A 13,129-nucleotide genomic window follows, 5' to 3' on the forward strand; every position below is an offset into this window, starting at 1 on the left:
AGTGAAAGGAGGGGGAGAGAAAGCGAGCAGACTTCAAAAACCTCTAAGAGCGTTTGTAGCTGTAAGACAAATCAAAAACAACACACACAGTCGCACACACACACACAACAAAACCAAACACACACTGTGAATTAAATGAATTTAGCCGAGGGAAAGAATTAAGTAAACCAGAGAAAATAAGATTCAGTCTTACGACACAAGAAAGGAGAAAAGGTAGAAAGAGGACACACAAACACACAAACACTCGCACACGTCACTTGGTCCATTGAACTCTTCAGTTTGATGCAGTCAGCCTGTCTGACCCTTATGGGAGCTGCGTCTGTGCGTGTGGATGAAAGCAGATGTATGCATGTACGCAAGAAAGAAAGCCTGGAGTCACATTTCATTAAAACAAACGGAACGAAAACAGGACACAAGCCGAGCCTCACATGTTGAACATCCTGCGTGTCCACTCACAATCATACACACAGCGCTGCACCTGAAACTAATGTTTTACAGTCTGCAGCAGCCATAGAGTCATATTCACTGATGGTTACTGTTTTGTATCACATTAAACTAAATGTGTTCATTTCAGAGTAAAAAACTGGGACATTTTTGCAGAGTGCTGGGATTCCCTGTGTTTTCACACATGTATGTTTAAGGCTTTTCCACCACAGTCCCACACCTGGCTTTGTGTTACTTCATTTGAATAATCTTTGCTTCTTCTTCTTGTACCACACAGTCAGACAACAGGAACACTGCCACAGTGCACTGGCATTGTGCAGGATGTGATTTGCCATTGAAATACTAAAACAAGTAAAGGCTTCCTCGTTAAGCCGGATGGTTTCACTCTTAATCACAGAGGAGTTGTGACAAATTTGGAATCGTCAGACTACAGAGCAGAGTCACACTCTTCCCCGTGAAGACGGTGGGATTTCCTGCCTTTGTTTACAGTAAGTGGATTTTTGTATTTCTGGCTGAACTATGAACAGCGACAGTGGGTTGGATGTGGAAGTGTTCCTAACCCCACAACATCATTCTTTTTAATCACATGGCCCGCTGTGGCTCATGAAAGAGAACTTATTTGTAGAATAACTGTTGGGATACATTATTTTTCCATTATTGAACGTGAGTAATGAGTGATTTTTATTTCAGTCCAGTCTTTTTACAGTAAATCCTCTTCCTGACCTTTTGTCCGACCAAATTCAGAGTGACGTTCTTCTTCAGGTGTTTTTGGAAATACACAATTTGTACAGACTTTTGTTGCCTCTGTTTTTTCTGAAGCAGATGCTGAGCATATGGTTGATGTAAAAATACCACAAACAATGGGATACATGATATCCAAATTTCTGGCAATTCAGTAGGTATAGCGGCGTAGCTGTAGGTCAGGAGGTCGATTAGAAGGTTGGTGGTTCGATCCCTGGCTCCCTCAGTCTGCATGAGCACGACCCCCTCTGTGATGCGTCCATCCACAGTGTGTGAATGTTAGCTAGAAGCACTTAAAACGTAGAAGACGGTGCTTGTGTGGCTGAATGTGGCGTGTTGTATAAAGTGCTCTGAGTGCAGAATAAGAATCAGTCCATTTTAAAACACATGTGACCAGTGGAAATATGAATGTGTCCTTATGCAGCAGCTCACTCTCAACTGGCAATTTTCATGAATAACACTCCTGTATTAGCAGTTATTATTGTTATTAATGATGACTTTAATAACTGACAGCAACAACTGGGTCGTATTCATCTAAAACACAAACCTGCTGCCAAACCAAGTGAAAACATGCAACATCCCAAAGAAACAAAAGCACAGAGGTGCTGACAGAAGAGGAAGCCACGGCTGCCACCGTATGACTCCCAGCATGCTAGAACGAGTGCAGGCAGAGCGAGTCGGAGGAAATGTGTCAGAGAAGAAAAGAGTCTTTCTTGAGTCTCTTCTCTGTCTTTCACACAGACTTGTCAGGTACACGTTCAGCTCTGTGTGGAGCGAAATGTTTGAATGAAGAAATCAGATATCATTCAGTCAGGTCCTACAAGTTAAGCCCTCGATACTGTGTGTGTGTGTGTGTGGCGTGCATTACCTTTTTGTCTCTCCTTTTCTGTTTCGCTCATCTTTTGGCTCTTTTCCCATCTGGAGAAACAATGACACCAAACACGCTGATCGCCTGTTCAAAATAACTACTGTGTTCTTTCATGGTTCAGTCACACTGTAGTAAAAACAGCACAGCAACCTGTTTTCAGCCAGGAAACATCAGTGGCTGCACTGAATCTTTTTCAAGTAGTTATGGCAACAATTTCATTACCAAGAGTCTGAGCATGCAACCATCACAAGATGACTGCACAAGTCGCCTGGTCAGAGGCAAAAGTGTCTCCAAACAATCACGGCCTGACTCGGACTGCCTGCAAATACACAGACTCTGCAGCCAGACTAGCAGCAGCGTTGTGGTTTCTGCCTCCAGTCTGAATGTTACTGATCAGTCAGGTATGAATCGGCTGTATCCCAATAATCATCTGTCAGAGAGCAGGGGATGGGTTATATCTGCTTTAATGCAACCTTGAAACCTTTGTCTGAAAACAGTTCAGTTGCTTTGTTAGCTCTTTGTGGAGAGCGATCAGCTGGCCTGGATAGTCCATCGTAATTTCATTGTTTTCAGTGAAATCAAAATCGAGGCTTTGGCAGAAAGTGAAGGAATCTTGTTGCTGCCGTTTGGTGTTTAACACTTTCAGTACATATGAATATGAAAAAAATAAGGATAAATTATAAGAAAGAACAGATTGGGTGGGTCAGTTCAAACCGGCAGTGTTTCCAGAGTAAACGTTCAGTCTGCAGAAGGTCAGTCACTGTGAAGTTTGAGCAGACTCTACATGCCATCCCTCCGTCTCCTCACCTGCTCTGTGCAGCTTCATGTAGCTTTAATTCAAAAATAACCCCCATGTTATTTCTGGGACACTTTTGATCCCACACTGCTTCCACTTCTGCTGGAACTGTCGTATGATGCAAGCAGTGTGGGATCAGCTCCAGAGGCAGCATCAAAGCAGGAATGTGATATAACCGCGCCCATTGTCTTCCCAGGGTGAAGCATCCTTCAGTATGTTACAGGGCCTTTGGCAGGTGACACAGCTGGATGGCGCTGGAGACTGCACTCAGGGGTAGGACCAGCCAGCGTGGTGTCAGTGATGACGCCTGATTCCCAAACTTGACTTAACAAGAAATGTCTAAAAATGGAGTCCAATAACGAACTCATTCACACTATTGAGATCCTGTTTCTCTTTCTTCTACCTTATTCTAGCTGCTCTGACCTTTGCTGGTTGACTCCTCCCTCAGTTTTCAGCCGGTTTTCACCATTCAAACTTTAAACTGTTCTGCTCCTTCTGCTAATTCCTGTTATATCTTTTGGTGCTCATAACTGTTATACTTTATGAGATATTAAGCTTTTTATGCGATTTTTTGGCCCATTTTGCTGAATGGGACCACATTATCAGTGTGATCACCAGTTTAGTTTGCCGGGCTGAGCCATGTTTTAGCTCAGTGAGATGAGCAGCCGTTCTCAGAGCGGGAGGCCCGGGTTCGAACCTGAGAACCAGTTTGGCTCAGTGAGCTGAGCAGCAGCCTCGACACCAGGAGGCCCGGGTTCGAACCCTGCTCATGGCAACATTTCCTTCCAGCAGACAGTTTAACTTTTTAACCTCTTTTCAGTACAAATTTCTGCTTCTTCACCTGCAGAATCTTCAGTTTCTTCACCTCCTCTCAGCACATAGTTTTACTTCTTCTGCTGTTTTCAGCAGATTCCACTACGAGGCATTCACACTGCATTTTCGCAGGAAATGCAACTTTTTCTAGTTGAATTTATGTTTTTCAACTGATGCCACATGTTACACCAGTCTGTTAGGAAAGACGTTTTATACTTCCTCATCCAGAAATAAACTACTCTACTGCAATTTTATGCGTGTACAAAAATGTTTTTTCCAGACCGAGAGCCAGTGTGCTGTGTAAACAGACTATAGCCTAAGATCACAAGTACAGCAAGTGATCTCTCACACAGCTGTTTAGGGTGCAAAACCTGTACTCATTATTCAGTGCAAAAACGTTTTAATGAGCACGTTACTTTGTCGCTTTAATGAGTACTATTATGTTTTAATGAGCAGAGATATGTGACTTGACTCAAACTGACTGGTTTCATCATTAATGGATGAAAACTATTAGCAAAACATTAACTCACATCACACCGTCAAGAACAGTCTTCCTCAAATCACATCATACTCCTGAGTGCCCATCATGTCTCCTAGTGCAGCTTAAGTAGAGTTACATGAGGGTTAGAGGAGGACAGCCATTTGTGACCGAGCTACCAAATCAGAAACCTGCCTCATACATGTACATGAGAAACTGTAAATGTATCGCACACAGTTTCTAACGTATATAAAGATATAGGAGGCAGGCTTCAGAGACACAGAGATATCCTGTAGATGATCGACAGGGTTTGTCTGTATTATTGATCTCAGAGTTGTTCTGATTTGGCGCTATACAAATAAAAGTGACCTGAACTGAATAAAGTGTATTTGTGGACAGCATCATACACACACACTCTCGGGAGGCTTTGTGTCAACATCAATTATATAAAATCATTCAATACCAAGCTAATCTGGTCCTAACCAAGGAGTCAGTGTGCTATGAGGCGTTCACAGCCTGATGAAAAAACTGTTTATGTAGAGGTATTGTGTACTGATGAAGTGTTTTTAAGCATACTTACTTTTGCCTTTGGTTGGTATCCGCAGCCGTTGTGTTGGAACGATGGATACAACCCGCTCTGCAGAATACATTTAAAAGGTTTCAATGATGCTAAATAGTAAAATCAACACTCTTTGCTGTAAATAGATGAACACTGTTAAAGCTGTACGGCCGGCTTCGATGTGTGTGCATTTTATTTTTTATATTTGGAGTAATGGTGTTTGCTGATCGCTTTCATTCATTTCAAGCATCTTGTTAGTAGTTTGAATTTTTATTACATATTTATTTTTTACATGTTTCTATGTGTTTATTCTTTTATTATTGACAAAAGCTTAGAAGAAAATTACATTTTCAAGACTTCGAGATGATGAACTGAACATAATACATACAGAAATCCAAACATGTGGAAGTTATAATAAATCATTTAAAGAAATATAGATGTTCGTATTCTTTGTATGTGTGATGATGTTTGTGCAAAGTTTGGTTAAGCTGAGGAGACGATACAGACATTTATACATCCATATACTCTGATCATCATCGCTGTTATCTTCAACACTAGTCTGTGTTTATCTCGGCATCGTTGGCTGGATGCACCAACAGGGCTTCACAACGTTTGAGGGTTGACGTCAGCATCAGTGATAAACCCAACCTGCTGCTAGCAGAATAGGTCAGTTGTTCTTTCATGTCTTGGCAGTCGGTGGACGAGGAAAACATTCACCGACACGAACCAGAAAGATTTCTTTTTTTTTCCAAGTCAAAACTTAGGGTTAGGATATGTTTGGGGTTATCACTGATGATGACTTAGACCTCCAACGGTTAGCTTTCAACAGTTACATTACCATCCACGCTGTTCTGCTGTGCAGTAACACAACACCAGATCGATAGAAAAACAACTTTAAGAGGATAAAAAGAGCCACAGAGCTGAAGGGAACTGCTCACTGCTTAGACCCTCCTCCTCTTCCTCACTGATTCCTCTGTGGTCATTAACCTGACTATCCCTCATCTCTAATTCTGGAGAGAGACACTGTTAAAAATATAGCCCAGCAAGCTGCAGGCTGGAAGCCAAACAGACGAGAGCTGCGACACAAAACACGTAAAAAACACGGTGCATATTTAAGAGTCACTAACCGGCTGAGTTTGCTGGTCACAGGTTCTTTGTTGTGCGTCAAAACTTCTGCTTCTGTGCTGTCACTGTTCATGTGCTGCCTTGGGGAAGAACTACAGCAGAACACAAAGGAAACAAAGGTAGAGTGAGCATGCAGCCAGGACTTCGTGTTGCCTGGACAGAAGAAAGAGGCACAGTTCACAGATCCACTGAGCTCTGAAGCTTCACGTATGCATGAAAACACCTGCATGTGCATGTGAGATCTCAACAACATCCTTGTGAATATTTGACACAGAGAGAGAAATGATGAACCAGTCATGACTTTACACTTAGTGACGAGACAGACGTGTTTTCGACAGATCTGAGACTCAAAGTGACGTTATGAGGAACAAAACATCTTCAGCCTCTCTGCAGCATTTTGGTCGGTGTGATTAAAGAAGTAAACGGTGTGATAATGAGCATGATTGAGGTAAAGGCATGGGTAGAGAACAGAGGAAGGAAGTATAAAGCATTTTAAGGGCTGTAAAAGTAGGACAAGCTTAGGGCAAAGCAAGAAGAAACAGCCGCTATGTGAAATTCTCTGAATTTTCAAAACATATGAAACTGGTAGCAGCCGAGGGAGTCTCACAAAGTCCCAAATCTATGGCACCAAGAGAAAATAGAGAGGACACATAGTGCTTTATCCCAGCACTGATGTGGTTGTGGTGGTTGCTCTACCATTGTTCCCATTTTCCTGAAAAGCAAACCTTTGTGGTCATCTGTGTAATACCCGTTCTCTGAGGTGGGAGCAGCATCATGTTACTGTATCTGCAAAAACTCTCAGCCTGCCTTAAAAACACATTGTTGTGATGTGTTAACATTGTTTGGACTCTACCTCACTGTTAACACCAGTATGATGGCACGATATCCATCAGTGGTATCCAAGCAGGAATCAGTTTAAGCACAGAAGTGTGAGTAAGAGGACTTTTAAGTGACTGTTCATTGATGCAGCAGATTCCTGATGGTTTGCTTCTCCATCAGGTTGCACCTCCTCTTTTTCAGCTGCAGTATCTTATGTTTTATGAATTTCAAACAGCAGCTGCCTTTAAGTGGGGAAACGGTATTTCCAGATAAACTTGGCAGGACTTGCCTCCTTTCTTTGTCAGCACCAGAGTCTCTGACCCATAACCCATAGCAGGTCTCACGATCACCTTCCTTTTCACTCTTGCAGCTATCTTTGCAGAACAAACACTTGTCTCCATGCACTCCACCCTGTCTGCACTCTTTTCTCCACCTCTTGTGCAACCATCTGTTGCTTTGGGTGTTTGACCCCAGGTATTTAAACTACACCTGTCAGGGCGCTGGGTCTTTGATTTCTTAGGTTACATTTGGATATGTTGAGTTCTTATGTTATTTTTAGTTATCATCAAGGTCCCTTTAGTTTTGAGTCTTTGTCTGTGCAGTCTGTCTTGTCCTCTTGGACTGTTCTCATGTGTCTCTTGTGTTTCGTGTCTCCCCAGTCTGTCACATGTTTCATGTCTGTGTGTTCCATGTTGTCAAGCTTGTGTTGTCATGTCTACATCCCATTATGTTGCCTGTGGTCCATGTTCAGTGTGTTTAGTTTTGCTTCTCCTGTGGTGTCATGTTCATGTGTGTCAGCTGTGTTTCCACTTCCCTCGTCACCCTTCTGTGTATTTAAGTCCTCTGTCTGTTTTACGTTTGTATGTAGAGTTTTGCATGTCTTCGTTTTCGCCATTGTGTTTCTATATTTTTCTAACAGCCAGAATAAAAGGCTGGATCATCTCAGCAAGATAAAGAAGCTTTAGGTTTGTCTGAGGTTAACCAGCTAAACACTATACTGTGTACCCTGCTTGAACATACCAAACACAATAACATCTGATCATGGATGATACTGAAAAGTAAAAATCTATGTCAGCAGAATCTTCTGTATGACACCCACATGTGTGATCAACAGCTGCATATAAGTTTTGGTCATTTAGGTGAAATGTCTTGTGTAGCAGCCACAGCTCCAAAGCTGCTGCTCCAAGCACAAAACAGAGACTAAAGTCAAGGATTTGTGCTGCTCAGTTGTCTTTGTTTATGTTGTTAAGCTCAGCATCATCTTTGTTTGTGTCTGTGTCAGTCTACACAAAATAGAAACTTTCTTACAACGGTTTTAAGTTTTTCCCACAAAACAGACTCCAATTTTCCAAAGATTTCCAATTCTTGAGCTCCTGATTATGTCAGTCTTGATGCCAAACTGACAGTAAGTGAAGCTATCAGGTCAAAAATCATTTAAAAAACTAAATGTTTTGTGTGTAGGTGTCCTTCAGTGTGTTTGCCAGAGAGACAGGGGAACGGAGAGAAATAGAACAGAGAAAAGTAATTGTAGTGGGAGGAATAACGCTCACCTCTGGCCCTGCGTGGGCAAACCGCTGTGTGTGTGTGTGTGTGTGTGTGTGTGTGTGTGTGTGTGTGTGTGTGTGTGTGTGTGTCTAAATACAGTAGATTGGTGCGACTCTGGAGTGCTCTGACATGCATTACGTTTCTCTCTCCATCCACTGTTTTCCTGACTATCTTCCTCCTGAACCTCTCTCTCCCTCACTCTGCCCCTCGATCTCATCTCTCCTCCTCATCCTCCCACTCAGTGCACTCAGCATTGCAAATCAACCCGCCAACACTCACACACGCACACACAGCCAAAGGGATTTACTGTCAGGATCAGCAGGTTGTGTTGCTATGCTTATACTCATGTTGTACCTGTTACTTTATTTACTGCCTTTTTCTGTTCCACATGCAAATTTGTGTTCACAGTTTGTAGCTCAAATCGCCACAGCTGCTCAGCTGCCAGGAGAAACAGTAAACAGGTTTTTTTGCTTACATTTTTTGTAACATTTGTTTGTTACTTGATGATCATAGTTTGTGACTGGGACACATCAGATCACACAAAAGAGAAGAAATAGAATTCAGGCTCTAAGCTGCCTTCTAAAAGTTTGTTAAAACTAACATTAGTAATTAAATCAGTTCCTTATTAACTAATTAATTATGAGAATCTTCATGGGAGCTCATGCTGCTTTAGCTGCATGTTTGTGGCATTTATGATACTGTACGGGCGAGAATGTCAATCCAGGATAAAAATGAGTGAAAACCTAAAGTGCTTAGGGTGCCTACCACAAGGACTAAATGAATCCCCGGTCCAATCCCTTGCCAGGCCGCCCCTGCTAACCCTCCCCACATTTCTTGGCTGTTTCTATACCGCTGAGGTAAGATGCCAAAAAAGCTTTTTTTGATACATCATGGCCATCAGAGGAACTGGTAACAGGAAGTAATAGGCCACAAATCCCAGGCCTGCTTAGACAAACGGCAAAAGTCATTTTACAGGCATTTTCCTTTCTTCCTTTCATCCAGTATAGAGTCGCAGCAGAGCTGAAGCCAATCACAGCTGTCACAGGGTCCCAGGGAGGAAGCTGAACTACCCGGGAAGAACATGCAAACTCCACACAGAGGAGAACCAGCCTGGCGTCAAACCCAGGACCACCTTGTGTGAAGTGACAACCCACTGTACCAGTTTGCACACTGTGCTACACAAAACTGATGTAATCTGTGCAAAGACTGTAAAAACATACAGTGGGTGTGAAACTAGTGAAAAGACGATGAAAGAAACATTGCTACACATGTTTGTATAATAATAATAATAATAATAATAATAAGTGTTCTAAACATACTGATGTGTATTTGTGCAGCACTTGATGAGCAGAAAAACATGACAAGTGCACTGCTCTGTAGAGAATGGATAATAGTCTGAGAGTGAGCATCATATTATATTTGATGGCTAGACATTTATAAAATTAGTTATTTGGATTTTGGAGTGATAGCAAATGCAATTATGCCCACAGTGCTCTACAAAACATTGTGTGTTGTTTGTGGCAACTGTTAGGAGTCTAAGTGTTTTAAAGCCCTAGATATGGATTCATCTACTGTCAGCTGGCTTTAACTGGTTATAGTTGCTGTAACTGAAATAATAAATATCTGAGATACTAACCACAGCCATGTGGCTGTCACAGATGCCTCAAATGAATCTGCATGCAAGGACATCTCAGACATCTCTGTTGTTTAGCCAATGAAGCTTAGTTCAGACCAGTGAAACAGGCTGGTAAAATCTTTTCCTTTAAAGAGCAACCAATCCTTCAGAGTCAACCCAACACTGTTCCAACACTCTTCTGTTGTCTAAAAACATTAGAAACACTTCATAAAGCCACAGTCTTGCACAAGGTGTCAAGTTACTTCATAATGATGACCATTTACAAGCACTGTACTTCAGCACAATCTGATGAATTTCATGGTTTACAGAACAGAAGGATAGAGGGCTTCCTCATACACAACAACCACAGCCAGGTTTGGACAGGCATCCTCAAGAACTGCAAAGGCCATGGCTCCAACAGTAGCCTCACACTAGCAGAGGAGCTCAACAACTTCTTTGCTCAGTTTGAGACCAAAGAAGTTGATTATCATATAAATGGCGGTAAAAAACGGCACAATCGTAGACTCATGTTTTCAACCCAGCTGCAACAGTCGTGGCCCAGATCGCCAAAAAGTACAGAGCTGCACGACCGCCCGATGTGCCACAAAGATTGTGTCTTGTGAAACAGGATGTGATGTGAAAATTATCACCAGACACCCGCAACGCGGCAAGCATGAAAATGACTGGAGAGAGTTCAACCCCAGGAGAGCTGCTGACGACGGCATCCCAGGGACTGTGGACAAAGCCTGTGCGGATCAACTGGCAGGTATCCTTACCAGGCTGTTCAGCCTCTCTCTGACTCATGCCACTGTTCCCAACTGTCTGAAGGCCTCCACCATCATTCCCATTCAAAAGACTGAAATATACACCGTCAATGACTACAGACCTACAGCCTACAAATGAAGTCATCAAGTGTTTTGAGTGGATGGTGTCAACCGGTTTGCTTACTGAGCAAAAACGGTCCATGGAAGATGCCATCACCATCAGCCTTCACAGACCGGTAAGCGATCCTCACCAAACTGCCCCGATCAGTCAGACTCGGCCACCACCTCGTCCCTCTACTGTGACTCAGCACCGTAACTCTACAGGGCTGCCTTCTAAGCCCCCTACTCTACAGCCTGTCCACACATGACTGTACATCACCCACCCAACGTCATGAAACGTATGTCGACAACACCTCCGTGGTTACACTCATGTCTGACGGAGATTAGACAGCCTACAGGGCGGAGGTAGAGAACTTGTCCCACTGCTGCTCAGAAAATAACCTGAACCTGAACGAGCTTAAAGCAAAAGAACTCAACATGAAGTTCAGGAGGCACAGACAGGTCCACTCCCCTCCCATTATAGAGGGAGAACGAGTGGAATCGGGCTCCACCTTCAGGTTTCTGGACACCTAAATCTCCGCTGATCTCATTTGGAGCCACAACACCATAAACTCTGGTAAAGAAGGCCCAGCAGTTGCAGCACTTCCTCTGTGTCATGAGGAAGAGTAACTGGGACCAGAGGCTGCTACTGGGTTTCTACCACTCCTCAGGGTTTGGTATGCAGGGGTCACAATTGAGAACAAGAAGGCTGCACAGCCACCAATCGGAGACTGGGTAACCTTCATCACTCAGGCCACTCACACCAACTCTACTCAGACCAAGTCCTTTACACTACTCCACTTTACACTACAGCACTTTGCAACCTGCTCTCTATTTGTGCTTCTCTCTTATTTTGTATATTTTTTATATTCCTTCTGTTTGTATATAATTTTCTTGATGTCCTACTACTCGTATTTTATTACTGCACAGTTGGTGTGGAGCACCCATAATTTTACTGTACATGTACAATGACAATAAAGAGCTATTCTATTCTATTCTAAGTGCAAAAAACACATTTAACCAACATCTTAAAGAGACAAACCATGCCATGTGGTTTCTGCTTTGTACCTCAACAGGAAAACAAGAAAAAATCCCACCTCTGCCTCTGTAAGACCTGCGTGACCAAAAAGTACCATCAACCAAGCCTTTACAATCACTGACTTAAAACTAAGACTTGGACTGATGAAGGAAAAAAGCAAAGGGAAAAAAAACAGCAAATCAGTACTCAACATATACTGGAACAGGTAAAACCACAAACCTGTTCTCCAAACAAAAGATGAGTATTGTGGAGCACTCGGCCTCATCATACATGGGCGGTTAGGGGTGAGTATCTGGCCATTCAGTCACTGTACAACCACAGTGACAGCTTGGGCCATATTGACCAAGCTTGGACTGCAGATCCATATTGGACCCAGTGGGAGGACTGGACTTTGTCACTGGCTCTGTTCATGGTTTCTATGGACGTAAGTTCTTTAAGAAGGGGGACCGGAGGGTGTGCTCCAACTACAGGGGGATCACACTCCTCAGCCTCCCTGGGAAAGTCTATGCCAGGGTGCTGGAAAGGAGAGTCCGTCCGTTAGTCGAACCTCGGATACAGGAGGGACAATGTGGTTTTTGTCCTGGTCGCGGAACACTGGACCAGCTGTTTATCCTCTCAAGGATACTTGAGGGCGCATGGGAGTTTGCCCAACCAGTCTACATGTGTTTTTTGGACTTTCGACCGTGTCCCTCGGGGTGTCCTGTGGGAGGTGCTGCGGGAGTATGGGGTGTCTGGCCCATTGCTACGGGCCATTCGATCCCTGTACAACTGTTGCAAGAGCTTGGTTCGCATTGCTGCCAATAAGTCGGACTCGTTCCCGGTGGGTGATGGGCTCCGTCAGGGCTTCTGTTCATTCATTCTGTTCATAATTTTTATGGACAGGATTTCTAGGCGCAGCCAAGTGGCGGAGGGCTTTCACTTCGGTGGCCTCAGAATCTCATCTCTGCTCTTTGCGGATGATGTGGTTCTGTTGGCTTCATCAAGTGATGGCCTCCAGCTCGCACTGGAACGGTTCGCAGCCGAGTGTGAAGCAGCGGGAGTGTGGATCAGCACCTCCAAATCTGAGGCCATGGTTCTCAGCTGGAAAAGGGTGTAGTGCCCTTTTCGGGTCGGGGACGAGTTCCTGCCCCAAGTGGAGGAGTTCAAGTATCTCGGGGTCTTGTTCTCGAGTGATGGGAGAAGGGAGCCGGAGACCGACAGACGGATTGGTGCGGCGGCTGCAGTGATGCGGACGCTGCACCGGTCCGTCATGGTGAAGGGGGAGCTGAGTGTAAAAGCGAAGCTCTCAATTTACCGGTCGATCTACGTCCCTACCCTCACCTATGGCCACGAGCTGTGGGTAGAGACCGAAAGAACAAGATCGCGGATACAAGCGGCGGAAATGAGCTTCCTCCGAGGGGTGGCTGGCCTCTCCCTTAGAGATA

The 13,129-nt window shown here is 43.8% G+C and overlaps 1 protein-coding gene across 5 annotated transcripts in view; it reads right to left on the bottom strand.

Annotated features, from left to right (window-relative positions):
* The window catches only part of LOC146360715 (diacylglycerol kinase zeta-like), a 76,744-nt gene that overhangs the window by 7,622 nt on the left and 55,993 nt on the right, over positions 1 to 13,129 (bottom strand). For all 5 annotated transcript variants that reach the window (XM_084920424.1, XM_084920423.1, XM_084920426.1 and 2 more), the window contains 3 exons: positions 5,827 to 5,916; positions 4,721 to 4,777; positions 2,054 to 2,103 (listed from right to left, as the gene is read on the bottom strand). In XM_084920424.1, the coding sequence (XP_084776550.1) occupies positions 2,054 to 2,103; positions 4,721 to 4,777; positions 5,827 to 5,916 (197 nt within the window). The remainder of the gene's footprint in view (positions 1 to 2,053; positions 2,104 to 4,720; positions 4,778 to 5,826; positions 5,917 to 13,129) is intronic.

Source organism: Perissodus microlepis, chromosome 23, assembly GCF_051167445.1.
Source record: "Perissodus microlepis isolate ML-2025 ecotype Zambia chromosome 23, ASM5116744v1, whole genome shotgun sequence".
Lineage (NCBI taxonomy): Eukaryota > Metazoa > Chordata > Actinopteri > Cichliformes > Cichlidae > Perissodus > Perissodus microlepis.